Source organism: Balaenoptera musculus, chromosome 11 (genome assembly GCF_009873245.2).
Source record: "Balaenoptera musculus isolate JJ_BM4_2016_0621 chromosome 11, mBalMus1.pri.v3, whole genome shotgun sequence".
NCBI classification, from domain to species: Eukaryota; Metazoa; Chordata; class Mammalia; order Artiodactyla; family Balaenopteridae; genus Balaenoptera; species Balaenoptera musculus.
This window is the reverse complement of record NC_045795.1, coordinates 95,009,456-95,028,311: the sequence shown is the minus strand read 5'-3', so window position 1 is coordinate 95,028,311 and position 18,856 is coordinate 95,009,456. Positions and strand designations below refer to the sequence as shown.

Below are 18,856 nucleotides of genomic sequence, written 5' to 3'. Positions count from 1 at the left end.
AGCAAGCAATTGCCGTGCTGTCATTCTACCATTTGTGGTGTCTCCTTGAATCATTTCAGTCACATAAATATAATTCCTAAGATAAGGAATCGTTGTCATATGCCTAGGGTTTCCCTCTTCCATCCCTGGCCACATCCAAGATCCTCATTCCAGAAGTCACAGGGTTAGCAATGATAAAACAAGATAATAGTAATATCCTCTTGCATCCTCCATAACAAAAGCAAAAATAAACTTCATGAGGGTTGATGTTTTGCAAGACAATAAGGAACATTTCTCATACCTTATGCTGTGTTAATGAACTCAACTGATGAGAAATTTCACAAAGAAATACTCATATAATCAAAACAAATTCAATATCCTGAAACAGTAAATATTACTGAACTCACTGCTTAATTTTTCTTTTTCTGTGTGTCTTGTAACAATGGAATTCTTCCAGCTGAAACACTTCGACTCTTAAATCTAAACAAAAATGGAAGGGTGATGATTTTGTATGTATTAGGTTGGCAATAATGCCTTTTGCTGTGATATCTTTTTGCATTTTGTAATTTGCTGCCTTTCACAATTAAAATTCCATGGTTTCACCAGTCCCTCCCATCAGGAAACTTACACAAGCCTCTTAGATAGCCTCATCCACCAGAAGGCAGACAGCAGAAGCAAGAAGAACTACAATCCTGCAGCCTGCCTGTGGAACAAAAACCACATTCACAGAAAGATAGACAAGATGAAAAGGCATCAGATGAAGGAACAAGATAAAACCCCAGAAAAACAACTAAATGAAGAGGAGAGAGGCAACCTTCCAGAGAAAGAATTCAGAATAATGATAGTGAAGATGATCCAGGACCTCAGAAAAACAATGGAGGCAAAGATCGAGAAGATGCAAGAAATGTTTAACAAAGACCTAGAAGAATTAAAGAACAAACAAACAGAGATGAACAATACAATAACTGAAATGAAAACTACACTAGATGGAATCAATAGCAGAATTGATTCTTCTGAGGCAGAAGAACGGATAAGTGACCTGGAAGACAGAATGGTGGAATTCACTGCTGCGGAACAGAATAAAGAAAAAAGAATGAAAAGCAACAAAGACAGCCTAAGAGACCTCTGGGACAACATTAAAGACAAGAACATTCGCATTATAGGGGTCCCAGAAGGAGAAGAGAGAGAGAAAGGACCCGAGAAAATGTTTGAAGAGATTATAGTCAAAAACTTCCCTAACATGGGAAAGGAAATAGCCACCCAAGTCCAGGAAGCGCAGAGAGTCCCATACAGGATAAACCCAAGGAGAAACACGCCGAGACACATAGTAATCAAATTGGCAAAAATTAAAGACAAAGAAAAATTCTTGAAAGCAGCAAGGGAAAAACGACAAATAACATACAAGGGAACTCCCATAAGGTTAACAGCTGATTTCTCAGCAGAAACTCTACAAGCCAGAAGGGAGTGGCATGATATACTTAAAGTGATGAAAAGGAAGAACCTACAACCAAGATTACGCTAGCCGGCAAGGATCTCATTCAGGTTTGATGGAGAAATAAAAAGCTTTAGAGACAAGCAAAAGCTAAGAGAAATCAGAACCACCAAACCAGCTCTACAAGAAATGCTAAAGGAACTTCTCTAAGTGGGAAACACAAGAGAAGAAAAGGACCTACAAAAACAAACCCAAAACAATTAAGAAAATGGTCATAGGAACATACATATTGATAATTACCTTAAACGTGGATGGATTAAATGCTCCAACCAAAAGACACAGGCTTGCTGAATGGATACAAAAATAAGACCCATATATATGCTGTCTACAAGAGACCCACTTCAGGCCTAGGGACACATACAGACTGAAAGTGAGGGGATGGAAAAAGATATTCCATGCAAATGGAAATCAAAAGAAAGCTGGAGTAGCAATACTCATATCAGATAAAATAGACTTGAAAATAAAGAATGTTACAAGAGACAAGGAAGGACACTACATAATGATCAAGGGAGCAATCCAAGAAGAAGATATAACAATTATAAATATATATGCACCCAACATAGGAGCACCTCAATACGTAAGGCAACTGCTAATAGCTATAAAAGAGGAAATTGACAGTAACACAATCATATTGGGGGACTTGAACACCTCACTTACACCAATGGACAGATCATCCAAAATGAAAATAAATAAGGAAACAGAAGCTTTAAATGACACAATAGAACAGAGAGATTTAATTGATATTTATAGGACATTCCATCCAAAAACAGCAGATTACACGTTCTTCTCAAGTGCGCACGGAACATTCTCCAGGATAGATCACATCTTGGGTCACAAATCAAGCCTCAGTAAATTTAAGAAAATTGAAATCATATCAAGCATCTTTTCTGACCACAATGCTATGAGATTAGAAATGAATTACAGGGAAAAAAACGTAAAAAAGACAAACACATGGAGGCTAAACAATATGTTACTAAATAACCAAGAGATCACTGAAGAAATCAAAGAGGAAATCAGAAAATACCTAGAGATAAATGACAATGAAAACATGATGATCCAAAACCTATGGGATGCAGCAAAAGCAGTTCTAAGAGGGAAGTTTATAGCTATACAAGCCTACCTCAAGAAACAAGAAAAATCTCAAATAAATAATCTAACCTTACACCTAAAGGAACTAGAGAAAGAAGAACAAACAAAACCCAAAGTTAGCAGAAGGAAAGAAATCATAAAGATCAGAGCAGAAATAAATGAAACAGAAACAAAGAAAACAATAGCAAAGATCAATAAAACTAAAAGCTGGTTCTTTGAGAAGATAAACAAAATTGATAAACCTTTAGCCAGACTCATCAAGAAAAAGAGGGAGAGGAACTCAAATCAATAAAATTAGAAATGAAAAAGGAGAAGTTACAACAGACACCGCAGAAATACAAAGCATCCTAACAGACTACTACAAGCAACTCTAGGCCAATAAAATGGACAACCTGGAAGAAATGGACAAATTCTTAGGAAGGTATAACCTTCCAAGACTGAACCAGGAAGAAATAGAAAATATGAACAGACCAACCACAAGTAATGAAATTGAAACTGTGATTAAACATCTTCCAACAAACAAAAGTCCAGGACCAGATGGCTTCACAGGTGAATTCTATCAAACATTTAGAGAAGAGCTAACACCCATCCTTCTCAAACTCTTCCAAAAATTTGCAGAGGAAGGAACACTCCGAAACTCATTCTATGAGGCCACCATCACCCTGATACCAAAACCAGACAAAGATACTACAAAAAAAGAAAATTACAGACCAATATCACTCATGAATATAGATGCAAAAATCCTCAACAAAATACTAACAAACAGAATCCAACAACACATTAAAAGGATCATAAAAAAAAAAAAAAAAAAAAAAGGATCATACACCATGATCAAGTGGGATTTACCCCAGGGATGCAAAGATTCTTCAATATATGCAAATCAATCAATGTGATACACCATATTAACAAACTGAAGAATAAAAACCATATGATCATCTCAATAGCTGCAGAAAAAGCTTTTGACAAAGTTCAACACCCATTTATGATAAAAACTCTCCAGAAAGTGGGCAAAGAGGGAACCTACCTCAACATAATAAAGGCCATATACAACAAACCCACAGCCAACAAACATCATTCTCAATGGTGAAAAACTGAAAGCATTTCCTCTAAGATCAGGATCAAGACAAAAGGATGTCCACTCTCACCACTATTATTCAACGTAGTTTTGGAAGTCCTAGCCATGGCAATCAGAGAAGAAAAAGAAATAAAAGGAATACAAACTGGAAAAGAAGAAGTAAAACTGTCATTGTTTGCAGATGACATGATACTATATACAGAGAACCCTAAAGATGCCACCAGAAAACTACTAGATCTAATCAATGAATTTGATAGAGTTGCAGGATACAAAATTAATGCACAGAAATCTCTTGCATTCCTAGACACTAACGACGAAGAATCTGAAAGAGAAATTAAGGAAACACTCCCATTTACCACTGCAACAAAAAGAATAAAATACCTAGGAATAAACCTACCTAGGGAGACAAAAGACCTGTATGCAGAAAACTATAAGACACTGATGAAAGAAATTAAAGATGATACAAACAGATGGAGAGATGTACCATGTTCTTGGATTGGAAGAATCAATATTGTGAAAATGTCTATACTACCCAAAGCAATCTACAGATTCCGTGCAATCCCTATCAAATTACCAATGGCATTTTTTACAAAACTAGAACAAAAAATCTTAAAATTTGTATGGAGACACAAAAGACCCTGAATAGCCAAAGCAGTCTTGAGGGAAATAAACGGAGCTGGAGGAATCAGACTCCCTGACTTCAGACTATACTGCAAAGCTACAGTAATCAAGACAATATGGTACTGGCACAAAAACAGAAACATAGATCAATGGAACAAGATAGAAAGCCCAGAGATAAACCTACACACCTATGGTCAACTAATCTATGATGAAGAAGGCAAGGATATACAACGGAGAAAGGACAGTCTCTTCAATAAGTGGTGCTGGGAAAACTGGACAGCCACATGTAAAAGAATGAAATTAGAACACTCCCTAACACCATACACAAAAATAAACTCCAAATGGATTCGAGACCTAAATGTAAGACCGGACACTATAAAACTCTTAGAGGAAAACATAGGAAGAACACTCTCTGACATAAATCACAGCAAGATCTTTTTTGATCCACCTCCTAGAGTAATGGAAATAAAAACAAAAATAAAAAAATGGGACTTAATGAAACTTCAAAGCTTTTGCACAGCAAAGGAAACCATAAACAAGACGAAAGGACAACCCTCAGAATGGGAGAAAATATTTGCAAACAAGTCAACGGACAAAGGATTAATTTCCAGAATATATAAACAGCTCATGCAGCTCAATATTAAAGAAACAAACAATCCAATCCAACAATGGGCAGGAGACCTAAATAGACATTTCTCCAAAGAAGACATACAGATGGCCAAGAAACACATGAAAAGCTGCTCAACATCACTAATTATTAGAGAAATGCAAATCAAAACTACAATGAGGTATCACCTCACACCAGTTAGAATGGGCATCATCAGAAAATCTACAAACAACAAATGCTGGAGAGGGTGTGGAGAAAAGGGGAAACTCTTGCACTGTTGGTGTGAATGTAAATTGATACAGCCACTACGGAGAACAGTATGGAGGTTCCTTAAAAAACTAAAAACAGAATTACCATGTGATCCAGCAATCCTACTACTGGGCATATACCCAGAGAAAACCATAATTCAAAAAGACACATGCACCTCAATGTTCATTGCAGCACTATTTACAATAGCCAGCTCATGGAAGCAACCTAAATGCCCTTTGACAGACGAATGGATAAAGAAGGTGTGGTACATATATACAATGGAATATTACTCAGCCATAAAAAGGAACGAAATTGGGTCATTTGTTTAGACGTGGATGGGTCTAGAGGCTGTCATACAGAGTGAAGTAAGTCAGAAAGAGAAAAACAAATATCGTATATTAACACATGTATGTGGAACCTAGAAAAATGGTACAGATGAACTGGTTTGCAGGGCAGAAGTTGAGACACAGGTATAGAGAACAAACGTATGGACACCAAGGGGGGAAAGCCGCGGTGGTGTGGGGATGGTGGTGTGATGAATTGGGCGATTGGGATTGATAAGTATACACTGATGTGTATAAAATTGATGACTAATAAAAAAATAAATAAAAAAGAAGATAAGGAAAATAGAAAGTAAAAAAAATAAAAAAAAAAATTCCATGGTTTCATGTACTCTAGCCATATGCCTAGCATGAAGACATGCGCATTTTCATGCAAAATTCACTGTTCCCAGTTGGCAATTTGGTACCTTTAATTGTGTCAAACAACTTTGTAAAACATCATAATTCACTGAGAGTATACAAAGAGAAATATGTGCCTTCTATATTCTGGTATACAAAGCACACTGCTTGAAGACAGCTTAGTTTTTCCTGTAGTCCGGTTCTACCAATGCAATGTTTTCTAGAACAACCAGAATCAGTGAATCCAGCTCCTGAAAACTTGTATCCTTCTCAGGTTTTTAAATGAGTAAATTACACCCCTGATCTTAACTGACAAGATGCAGAGTCATGACTAGAAATGACAAACGAAATGGTAGAGACCTATAATGCCAAATATGCATTACAACAAGTCTCATCTATAGAACAGCTGCAATGATCCCTGCCTTTTATATTCCTCAAGCACAAATTTACAAGAAAAAGCTCTAATATTTTTATCCTGTTGCATGGGAAATTGTGTTTAATAACAGAATAATGATTATCTCGACAGGCTTTGATGATGCACATCAGACCCCATAAAAATGTCCATGATTATCAACATGCTGCCATACATTGCATTTCACTACCCTACCTCATATTTTACTATTCCCTTGGCCCAGGGATAAAGCAATGAAATGAAATTCAAGTTGGTTTCACAGATAGTAAACATGCATTATGAATTTGAAACATACTTCTGGACACATACTTTGCTCACTGAGCATATGTTCAAGAAGAACTTCCTCTAAGAACTTCCTTTTATGACTAAAACTGTAATCTGGAACCATTCACTGTCCTTGGTTTTAGAATTCTATGTGCTTTCATAAGATATTTGCCTTTTTTATTTTAAACCCAGTCTAATCTTATAGCTGCTGAATCAAACCGTTTAGGTAAAAGACATCTTTTCAGTTGGAAAACCAGCCAAAGCCCATTAATCCTTTCTATGATTATGAACAACCAGATTCAACTAATTCCCAGAAGCAGAGATTTGTATATTTGTAGACATTTCTACTTCAGTCCTTGTTCTCCCCACTTAGGGCGCTAAGTCCTTGAATGTTTAAGAGACTTCTCCAAAGTGATGTGGTACCAGGCTAGACGCCTGATGTGCTGACTTCTAATCAGGCTGTAACTGTGCTCTCTCTATAGAGTGTGCCAGTGAGGACATAAGTCTCAGTTCTGGCTTCAGCTGTACTGACGTGCCAGAGCTACCTTCACTGAGTAAAGGACACCACGTCTTATTAAGATCAACCTATTAGGATCGCCCAGTTTGCATATATAGAAAACCATATCCAGGTAAGCACAGAGCTCAGATGTATATGAATCACATTTAGAATCAACATGGTAGCATTGCCTGATTCGCACACATGTCAAACCTACAGCTACACGTATATTAGTTGCGTTAAGATTCAACATATTAGGACTGCCTAGCTTACAGACTCATAAAAAACATAAAACTCTATATATGGGGAGGGGGAGGTCATGTACACTGAACATATCTAGGGTCGACATTTTAGGGCCCACTAATTTTGAAAACTTTGAACTTTTGCAGCCAGATGACACTTCCCCTGTGACATACTGGCCCTCCCACTGCTGGAGACTTGAGTCTCTGGTATCGCTCTGCCTCATTTGAGGCAATTACTGTACATGTAGCTGTAGGGAGCCTATAGACTGGAATGACAACCAAAGGTCTCCTATATCCACCCATTTAGAGATACATTTAGATACAGACATATGATGTATAGTTCACACACATGATCCAATCCACAGTGAGCGCCTACACAGCCACGAGGAAGAGAGAGAGCTGGTGATGACCACCCTTATCCTGGGAAATAATGGGCTGTGGCCCTCCTCTCTTATCCCAAGGAAATACATATGAAAGAAGAGGGAGTGGGTAATGAATGATAGGAAGGTTTAATTTAGACAGATTGGATTATGTTATACTGGATAACCTCTTGCTACGTGGCATCACTCTCTAATCAGTTGACTTGAAAAGGCTACACCTCTGGTTGGTTTCCAGTGGAACGAATGTATTGGATTGGCCAAAAAGTTCATTCGGGTTTGGGGTACGACGTCACGGAAACACCCGGACGAACTTTTTGGCCAACCCGATGGCACAGCTCAAGGCAGGTTTTGCACTTCTGTAGCACTGACGCCTATTAATTCAGGATTTGTCTAGTCTTGGGAATACCACTCTGCATTTTTAAAACCTCTTGCTCTCTACAATCGACTTGGCTTCAGTATTCTCAAAAAGGAACACATTTTTTGAAACGCATGGTGCGGTGTGCATTTCCGCTTACCTTTTCCGCCGACTGAGCGGTGCCAAAAAAAATGGGAATGAAGGCAAGCCAGACTATGCACGTCGTGTACATGGTGAACCCGATGGGCTTGGCTTCATTAAAGCTCTCCGGGACACCCCGGGTCTTGATGGCATAGACAGTACACGTGACCATGAGAAGGATGCTATATCCCAAGGAGCAGATAATCTGGAGATCCGTGATGTCACACTTGAGAACTCCCCGGGCCTGCTCAGGGTTCACTGTCTTATGTTCATCGTAGTCTATGATGATGTTGGGTGGGTCAACACCAAACCAAATGAAGACACCTAGAAGCTGAACTGATATTAAACTAGAAGTGATCGCCAGCTGTGAGGTCGGGCTTATGAGTCTGGGAGCTGTCACTGATTTCTTGCCCTGTTCGAATATGCGATAAATCCGATTGGTTTTTGTCAAAAGGGCTGCATAACTGATGCACATACCCAAGCCCAAGAAAACTCGCCGGAAAGAACACACTGCCACATCAGGTTTGGCTATCATCAGGAAAGTGATGATGTAGCAAAGAAAGATGCCCGTCAACAGAACATAGCTCAGTTCCCGCCCAGATGCCCGGACGATGGGAGTGTCATTGTAGCGGATGAAAGTGGCCATGACAAATATAGTGGCGATGATCCCCAACATGGCGAGGAAGACAGGGATGACGGCCCAGGGGGAGTGCCACTCCAGTTTGATGATGGGGATCTCCTGGCAGCCGGTTCGGTTTTCATTGGGTCGCTGGTCGTAGGGGCAATGCTGGCATGTCATCTCATCAAACTGGTACTGGTAGCCATCACAAGGCTCACAGGTCCAGCAGCAAGGAGTTCCCTTCTGTGTCTTCTTTCTTTGTCCAGGCTTGCATGGCAGTGTACACACTGACGGGGGGATCTCCCGGAGTCCTTTACCCCACTGCATGTCCTCTATCTGCAACAAGAAATAAGAAGGTGCAACAGGTAGGTTAGTTAAGAGGAAAGAAAAAGAACAATAACAATAAACAGTAATGACAGCAACATGTGAGACTTGACAAGGTAAAGCAACTAACCCCCAGCTGCAGGAGCTACAACCAAGATTCACCCCCACACCATTCCACTGTAGCACCTTCAGTCTTCAGCACTGTAGAGTGTGCCAAACACGCCGGATTGTAAGAACTCCCTGTGGTAGCTATCGGAAATACAGATTCCCTGTTCCTACCCTAGACCCCCCAAATAAGAATATCCTGAAAAGGAGCCTTTGGATCTTTATTTTCAACAAGTACTCAGAGGATTCTTAGGATTAGATAAAGTCAGAGACTACTGACGTGCTCTCTACTGCCGTCTCCTGGGTAATAAGTGCAAATGTCCCAAATTAAGTCAAAAATCTTAAGTAACGTGAAAAGCTATATTCATTTCCCTTATTAGATGCTTTTGTTTTTTTTAATTGGTTTTAAATTATTTTGGATGACATTGCAGTGCTAACCACCTTTTCTAAAATTCTGTAGGCATCACTGCCATTTTCATTGAGAAATTTTGAAGCAAATGAACCTATTTATCACAGAGGAGTGATAAGTTTCATTATTGAGGGTTTTAATTGTAGTTAACGAAGCACTTGATAAGAAAGTAATATGGTCTGGAAACCTTTCAAGATTAGCCATGTACCTATTTGGAGATGAAACTTAAACTAAAACACTATATCCTAGAGAAGGATGAACGTGTGCTTGCTTAATTAGAATATTGGCTTTCTGGAGGGGAATTCATAATTAACAGTCTTCTGAGAAATAATGGCATTAGAAACGAAGAAGAACTTTATTACTGGGCTGATATCTCATCTTTTCCAGCACAGCATCTATTCTTCTTTTTTTCCTGATATCAGTTCCTCACAGTTTTTTTTTTTTTTTCTATGTGCTTTCTGTGAGATGGGATTTACACGGAAACTCCAGGGGCAGCAAGCAAGACCCAGGCTGGGCCAATTAGGATACTGCGTCGTTCTCAAGCCTGAGTACACATTAGAATCACTCGGAGGGGTTTTTACAACCCAGCATGCTGAACCCCACTCTCAGATTTTCTGATTCACTGGGACTAGGATGGGACCCGAGAGTATATATTTCTAACAAAATCACACATGGTGTTGCTGGAGATTCTCTAGCCATCACACTTTGTCAACCACTGATACATTCCAACCTCCTAGCCCCAGAGACTGGGTCAGGGACGGGGTCATTACAGAATGGCACAGCATTTAACTTCACGGCTTTTACAGAGATTATGTAGGATAAAAATCTTTGTTTCTGTTGGACTTGCAGTTTCCAGGATGTAAGGATGCTGGTGCTCATGGCTATAAAGAGAAAGTCATTTCTCAGAGGAAGAAGTCAATACAAAGGAAAGCAGAGTAGAGAATTGAAGAGAAAGATTACTGATAAGCCTGTTTAAGCTCCTGGATACGGCTCTGCCTGAAGCAGGTTTTCCCTATATTGTGTCATTATGTGACTCAGTAAACACTGCTATGCTGAAATACTTTGAATTGCATTTCTCTTACTTGTAACCAAGGGTCCTGAAAAATATACCTACTAAATGAATAATTTTAGTATCTACGTGTTGCAAAAGATGTACTTAAAAAATACACGAATACATTCCAATGAACAAATTTGGCTGATATTCCCCATATCTAGTTAATCAAATTTTTAAGATATGTGAACAAAAATATAGGTTAGAAAGATACTGGAAAGTCTTAACTATTTTTATTGATTGATTGATTGATTGATTTGGCTGCATTGGGTCTTCATTGCTGTGCGCAGGCTTTCTCTATGTTTGGGGAGCGGGGGCTACTCTTTGTTGTGGTGTGAGGCTTCTCATTGTGGTGGCTTCTCTTGTTGCAGAACACGGGATCTACATGCACAGGCTTCAGTAGTTGCAGCATGCAGGCTTCAGTAGTTGTGGCACACGGTCTCAGTAGTTGTGGCTCACAGGCTTAGTTGCTCTGCGGCATGTGGGATATTCACGGACCATGGATCAGAACCCGTGTCCCCTGAATTGGCAGGCGGATTCTTAAGCACTGCACCACGAGGGAAGTCCCTGAGCCTTTTTAAAATGCATACTTTTAAGAGATAAGGGGGGGAACTAATTTATTGCTCAGTGGAATTTGAATGCTCTGTTAAAACAGGATGCAGTGTATAGCAAGGTGTGATACTTCCATCAAAACTTGAATGAGAACTCCATCAACACCTGAATCAAATGTAGTTAATTCTGGGGGAAAGAACAGCTCAAGGATTAAACTTTATAAAATATTATAACCTTCTAGTGATTGAATTTAAACTTTAATCAGAGACCCAAGTGTCTTTGGATGACTCCTATGAACTCATTTGCCTGAGTACAAAGCCCAAGTCAGCACTAATAAATCTAACTAGATATAAAACATAATCATTTCTTTCTCAACATCATCATTTTTGAGCCAGTAGGTCATTGTCAGCCATCCCAAAGTCATAAAATTAAGGAAATAATTTGTAATGAGAGAAAAAGACATGCATTAACTTTATAAACGTCCAATTCCAAGAAGTCGGAACCTAAAAAATTGCTATTATTAATACAAATGTTTCAAAATATCAAAGTAAAAGGCCCTACTCATGGTAAGAAAGACTAACAAAAAAACCTTACAAATAAATATCATTAGCGAAACTTGAGATTGCCTGATTCCAACACGAGTGGGAACTAATATGCCATATGATTAAACTTAAGCTACGGAATAGATGTAGGGCTCATACAAATATAAAAACAAATTATCATTATATGTAATATTTTATAGCCAATTTCAAATATTGCCAGCTTGCAATCCCCCCTCACCACAAATAAAATGGTCAGCAATGCTGAACAGCTTTTTTTCTCAACTTAACCAAATGTATACAACAGCTATAACCACAAACATTACACTGGCTACTTAATTTGTTTTCAATTTTCATTTAAAGTAGATCTCAACTCAATTTAATTGTATATATTAAAGCAACAAAGTTGCTTCTTGCTCCAAATGAACAAAAGTCTAATTTACTTGCTTTGCCAACAAAAATCATTATTGAAAATGCAATTTATGTTCCATAAAGGTACCAACTAACCTTTAAGAGCTCCAGTAAGTGAGAATTTTGTTAAAGTGACACATATGATTTGTGTATATCTTTACCTATCCACACAAATTTAGTGTCTTGTTTCATAAGAAGAAACAGCTGAAAATGCCCAGGGGCACCTATTTAAAAGAGGATAATAATTTAGGGTTTTGAAAAATTAACTGTAATGTCAATTGACTTTGTCAAAAGGCTAGAAGGAATGCAAATTTCAAGTTTGTTCTAAACTCTGCAACAAAACTGTGTTTTATTTAGTTAGCTCGAAAGCCAAAGTTAAACTGCAGAAAAATGTAAAAAATTAATAAATAGAAATCTCAATTAAAGAGTGTCAGGAGAAGGGGGAGATCTCACGCCCTGTGCCCATAGCTGAACCCAACAGGAAGAAGACTCCTCCTCTTCCTTGGCAAGGACTCGGCCAGTGAAAAGCCATGAACCTTTTACTATTGCCCTCCAACTTCCTTTTCCCCTCTGTAAGAGTGTTCTCCTTTCTTTGCTGTGAGGGGTCTTGCGTGTGGCTTGCCACCGTTTCAGACCCCGAATTGCAATTCTCTTGCTGATCTCAAATAAACCCATTTTTGCTGGAGCAATATATGTCAGTCTATTTATTTCAGGTCAACAAAGATGAGGAAAAAGGCTAGGATGTTTACCATCGTCTTCTTTAGAAGATATAGTTCTAAATTCCCTGATAAGAATGCATTTTCTTCCTGGACATCCCAAGTTAATGGTTACTGGATACTGGATCAGCTCAGTAGCTGGCTCATGGCAAAGGACTGCTGAGATCTCAGCTCTTGGCAAGAGAATACACCTGTAAAGCTAGTATCATCAATTAACACCATGCATGGTGCATAGATTTTATCGATAAGTGAATCAATTGTTTAAAAAAGAGAAAATAAGGTAATTCTGGCCAATGAAAGCAAAAATAAGCCTTTTGTGGAGTCCTAGGAAAGCGTTCTTCACTCTTTAAAGTAGAGACACAAAGAAGAGATATGCTGTCTTCAGCCTTTGATGTGTGCAAATGTGATATATGGAGCTGCAGCAGCCATTGTGCCACCATGAAGAGACAAGCTGAAGGAACAAAGCTGATATGCTGAGGATAGTAAAACAAAAACAAAAACAGAATTTGTATCTTTGATGTTATCAAAGTAACTTTCACATTCCTATAAACAAGCTTCACTCGAACAGAAATGCAGTACATCTAGTCAGCCAATCTCCAAAGGCTAAGTCAACTCAGGGGCTTCTCACCCCAAAAAGGGTTGACTATGTGGGCCCAGCCCATCAGATAATTTTTATATGTCTTTTCCTTGTTCTTTATTCTTTACCCTATAAGAGTTTTCCGCTTTCCACCCCATTTTAATGCAGTTCTCTGAAAGAAGACTGTCCACAAAGTGTTAAATAAAGTGTGTCTGTACTGCCTAAATTGTCTTCTTTAATCATTTTTTTTAAACAGTGGCATTATTTTGTCAACCAAATGAACCAACACTGGTACCACCCTACCCTGAACTGCGAACGTGAAACAGTAAACTTCCCTTGGTTAACCAATACCTCATGGGTAGCCCACTACTTGCAGTCAAACATTCTAATACACTCTTACTTCTGCAGCTGGTACGTGAAGGCCTGAGACTATTGGACAGTTAGCCAATAATTCAAGTTCTTGCGTGGGTAGTAGAGAGTTCCAGGAGGAAAGGAAACTTGTGAATCACACGTGATTGGATACACTTGTCTTTGTCTCCTGAAAGCACTCAGAAAAGAGGGTGGTAAACACCTGGACTCAAAAAATCAGCTGTGACTCCACTGTTTCTGGCTCAGACAGAGAGAATGAAAAAGTACCTGTCAGCTGAAGTTCTTTAGCACATGTATTTGGCAAAGAAAAACTGGGGTCTGGCTCTAGCAGAGAAAGCTATTCCACCGGGGATGCGCAAACCTTATAATCACTGGAATTTTAAAATAAAACCCAATGAGTTGCTGTCTTACTGCCAAATGCAGGGATCAAACTGAGAGGATTTTTATAAACACTGTTCAGTGCATCCATTTTTATCTAGAAGACATTTTCTCCCTGAAGGAAAACTGTGTCACTGCAGGGATATTTTCTCCAGTGAAGTTCCATTTGCATTTTCCAGCATACACTCTGTAGAGCAAGCTGGCTGGTATTTTTGTTGCATAATTCTTTGCAACAGCATTATTTTTACTTATTAAAACCTTAATAGAATGAGCTAATTTAACAAGAGCTTTCTTATTAAACACCATTTGTTCATTACAATATATGTGTCCTGGCTAATTTATGAAAAAATCTTTTCAGGAAAAATGCACAAGAATGTTGAATTTCTAATACTAGAAAATAAGCAGGTTTAGGTTCCGGTGGGGAGTGGGTAAGGTAGAATGGCTTTACAAGGAATTTTGTAGTATCTCAATGTCTTTTTTTTTTCTTTTTTAAGCCTCAGCCCCGATTGTTAAATTTTAGGCAGCAGGACTGGACTGTAAAACGGAATTTCGGGACTGCTATAAACACACTTAATTCAAATTCTACTTACTCAAAATTTGGAATTATTTGTACAGTTCATCGTGTTTAATATACTCTAGGAAGAAAGTGCCATACGCTTTCTTCATTAAAGTGTATATAAAAGATTGTACATAAAACAGTACATAATTGACTAGTTTTAACTACGGTAGTCCCTGGGCACCCATGGAGGGATTTAGAGCTTCATCTCACTGTAAAGCACCTCGAGGTCCAAGATGTGGGCAGCTCTGTACTGCTACTAAGACCTTTTTTAAAAAAAATTTTTACTGAACTATAGTTATAACATTGTGTTAATTTCTTCTGCACAACAAAGCAACTCAGCTATATGTGCGTATATATATGTATTCTTTTTCATATTCTTTTCCATTATGGTTTGTCACAGGATATTGAATATACTTCCCTGTGCTGTACAGTAGGACCTTGTTTATCCATTCTGTATATAAGAGTTTGCCTCTGCTAACCCCAAACTCCCATTCCTTCCCTGCCCTCCCCCTGCCCCTTGGCAATCAAAGTCTGTTCTCCATGTGACTCTGTTTCTGTTTTATGGATATGTTCATTTGTGTCGTATCTTAGATTCCACACGTAAGTGATTTCATATGGTATTTGTCTTTCTCTTTCTGACTTAATTCGCTTAGTATGATAATCTCTAAGTCCATCCATGTTGCTGCAAGTGGCATTATTTCATTATTTTTGATGCCTGAGTAATATTTCATTGGAGATATATATGTATATTTAGATATATGTATGTATTGAATACACACACATACACACACACACCCCACATCTTCTTTAGCCATTCCTTTGTTCATGGACATTTAGGTTGTTTCCATGTCTTGGCTATTGTGAATAGTGCTGCTATGAACACAGGGGTGCATGTATCTTTTCCAATTATAGTTTTGTCTGGGTATATGCCCAGGAGTGGGATTGCTGGATCATATGGCAGCTCTATTTTCATTTTTTTGAGGAACCTCCATACTGTTTTCCATGGCGGCTACACCAATTTACATTCCCACCAACAGTGTAGGAGGGTTCCCTTTTCTCCACACCCTCTCCAGCATTTGTTACTTGTACACTTTTTAATGATGGCCATTCTGACGGGTGTGAGGTGGAGCCTCATTGTAGCTTTGATTTGCATTTCTCTAATAATTAGCAATGTTGAGCATCTTTTCATGTGCCTATTGGCCATCTGTATGTCTGCTCTGAATTAAGACCTTTTTTTGAATTATGCCAGTGGCTCCCAAACTTGACTGCACATTTCAATCACTTGGGGATCTTCTAAAAATTCCAAATAGGCAGCAGGGTGTTTGAAAGCTCCTCTGGTCATATCTAGACAAGTATGGGAAAGAATGAACTAAACTCTTTGAAGGGCTGGAATTTAGGAGAAAATATTTGTTTTGTTTAGCGAACCTATTGACTGCAGACTTCTATTCTTGACCTTAGGATGCACTAGCTCTCATTAAAAGTCCGAGAAGGTCACCTAAAATGCTCAGTTATACTCTTATGGTTTAATGGGTAAGTATGGCGCTGTAGTGGAATTACAAATTTTCACAGTTCAGGAAGGTCTCCGGACTTATGTCATTGGCTAAACAACTTAAAATGCCTAGAAAGGCTCAGCCCATAAAGCAAACAACTGATGTGAGAGTAAAATAATGCTTCTCCTCAAAACAAAGTCTAAAGGAACACAAAATAAATTACACGTCCATGCAAATACATATTGAATTATACATCAAGAATAGACTTCATTAGTAGTTCTGCCAAAATGATCTGCATTTACTATTTCTTTTTTTTTGTTTTTGTTTATTTATTTATTTTTGGCTGCGTTGGGTCTTCGTTGCTGTGCGTGGGCTTTCTCTAGTTGCGGCGAGTGGGGGCTACTCTTTGTTGAGGTGCACAGGCTTCTCATTGCGGTGGCTTCTCTTGTTGCGGAGCACAGGCTCTAGGCGCACAGGCTTCAGTAGCTGTGGCACGTGGGTTCAGTAGTTGTGGCTTGTGGGCTCTAGAGCACAGGCTCAGTAGTTGTGGCACAGGGGCTTAGTTGCTCCGTGGCATGTGGGATCTTCCTGGACCAGGGCTTGAACCCGTGTCCCCTGCATTGGCAGGCGGATTCTTAACCACTGCGCCACCAGGGAAGCCCTGCATTTACTATTTCAATGCTTGTGTTTCCCTTAAGTACAAGGGGAAAGGCGGGTGCTATTTATTAAATTTGCATAATTAAAAGCTCCCAGACTGATTGAACAGTTTGCCCCCAAAGTAATTCTACATTTCTTTCTTTATCACACCTTTCTATACCTCTAACTAAAAAAGGGTTATCTTAACTTGGCTTCAGAACTTCCTTTTATTTATTTTTTATTTTATTTTTTCCAGAAGAATCAGGACAGCCTTCTGGGGAACCTTCGGTTTTTCACAATGTTGATGCTTTTTCAAAATTACCATATACTCATTTGGCCAAACAATACATATCTGCTGACACTAGTTAGCTATCTCTTTCAGAAACAAACTGCCAGGAGAGGAGCCATCTCCTTACAATGTACATGTTAACTACAAATCATCTCTTATTTAGTCCCCCCCTGGGGACACAGTTCCCTAAATGATGCTTACCAATCAAACATTAGGTATTTAATCTTGCTTGAATTATTAAAAACATTTGAAAGTAGTTTTTTAAAGCATGGATTTAAGAATAATTTATAATGTAAACATATTCACATGGATGCCTCAAAAATACCTCAAATAAACTTGTTCAAAACTGAATTCATGATCTGCACCAGGAATTGGCAAACTATGGCCCCCAGTGCGCCCAATCCTGCCCACCACCTGATTTCATAAATAAAGTTTTACTGGAACATCACCACACTGTTCATTTACATATTGCCTCTAGCCGATTTTAGGCTACATTGGTAGAACTGAGTAGTTGTGAATGCATGGCCCGCAAAACCTAACCTATTTACTATCTGGCCCTTTACAGAAAACATCAGCTGACTCAGAGGCAATGACAAAAGAAGGACAAAGCCCTAGAGCATGGCAGCTTTATCAATCCATAAACCAGAAGCTATGTCATCTTTGACATCTTCCTTTCCTTTGGTACCCACCCCCTCTCACCCACATCTAAGTGACCAACAACTTGTGTTGGGTTTCTCTCTTGCAATCACTTACATTAATTATTTTATCCAACAAACTATATATTAAGTAAGGTTACTGGGTGCTGGATCCCGTTTTAATCATCGGGAGCAAAAGAGACAAAAACGAATGCCTTGGAGAAATGAATCTTCTTTTCTCACCTGTTATCACACCTCCTCTGCAAAAGTTTTCTAGAGGGTTTCTTCACCTCTCTCTCCTGCGGGCCTTTTCCTAATCCCATCCTCTGCACCAGAGCCAGGAGGATTCTTTAGCATGGAGCTCTGATCACGTCCCCTTTTTTGCTTAATTCTTCAGTGACTTCTCCTTGCTCTTCAGCCTCCTAGCTGGGCATCGTCTCAAAGGGACACACGCCAAGTGGCTTCACTCTCCTGGCTCTCTGAGTCCCATGAAGCACCCTGCCCCACAGTGGCTTCTGTGCTGTAACAAGCTGTTCGATACGACTTCCTCCGCTCACCAGACTCTTGCTCAGGATGCCCCACCCTCCCTGGGTCGGTTCCTCCTTTTATAACCTCTCAAGGATCCCTCCTCAAAGAATTGAACACCATTTGTAATTATGCAGATATGTGACTCATGAAAATCTGTCTCCCAACTCCTCTGTAAACCCCCTGAGTTCAGAGCTTCCATCCACTTTATTCAAGGCTGGAAACCCAGAATCTGAGAGGGGAGTCGAGAGCACTGGCAGGTGACAGAGGTGAGAGAAAAGACTGACCCCTACTGCAGAAGTGAGTGTCCCCCAGCCAGAACTGGAGTTTAACTGCAAGTGGCGTTGATGAAAGGATCCATGAGGACTTACGTGAGTCTCATCTATTTGTTGGTCATTTAATACACATCTAAAGAATGGAAGTTTATATGTGAAATGTCCTTGGCATTTTGAGAGAAGAAAGGGAATTAAATCTGGAGCACTAAGTTGCTAGGTAGTGGAAACATGAACATAACTAACACACCATGGAGAGCAAGAAAAACAAGTCTGCAGCCAAGGACAGAACTGGATTTCAATAGGTCCCTGACTGTT

The 18,856-nt window shown here is 39.2% G+C and overlaps 1 protein-coding gene across 5 annotated transcripts in view; it reads right to left on the bottom strand.

Annotated features, from left to right (window-relative positions):
• GRM7 (glutamate metabotropic receptor 7) overlaps positions 1 to 18,856 on the bottom strand; it is an 818,647-nt gene that overhangs the window by 119,022 nt on the left and 680,769 nt on the right. For all 5 annotated transcript variants that reach the window (XM_036869668.1, XM_036869667.1, XM_036869664.1 and 2 more), the window contains exon 8: positions 8,102 to 9,037. In XM_036869668.1, the coding sequence (XP_036725563.1) occupies positions 8,102 to 9,037 (936 nt within the window). The remainder of the gene's footprint in view (positions 1 to 8,101; positions 9,038 to 18,856) is intronic.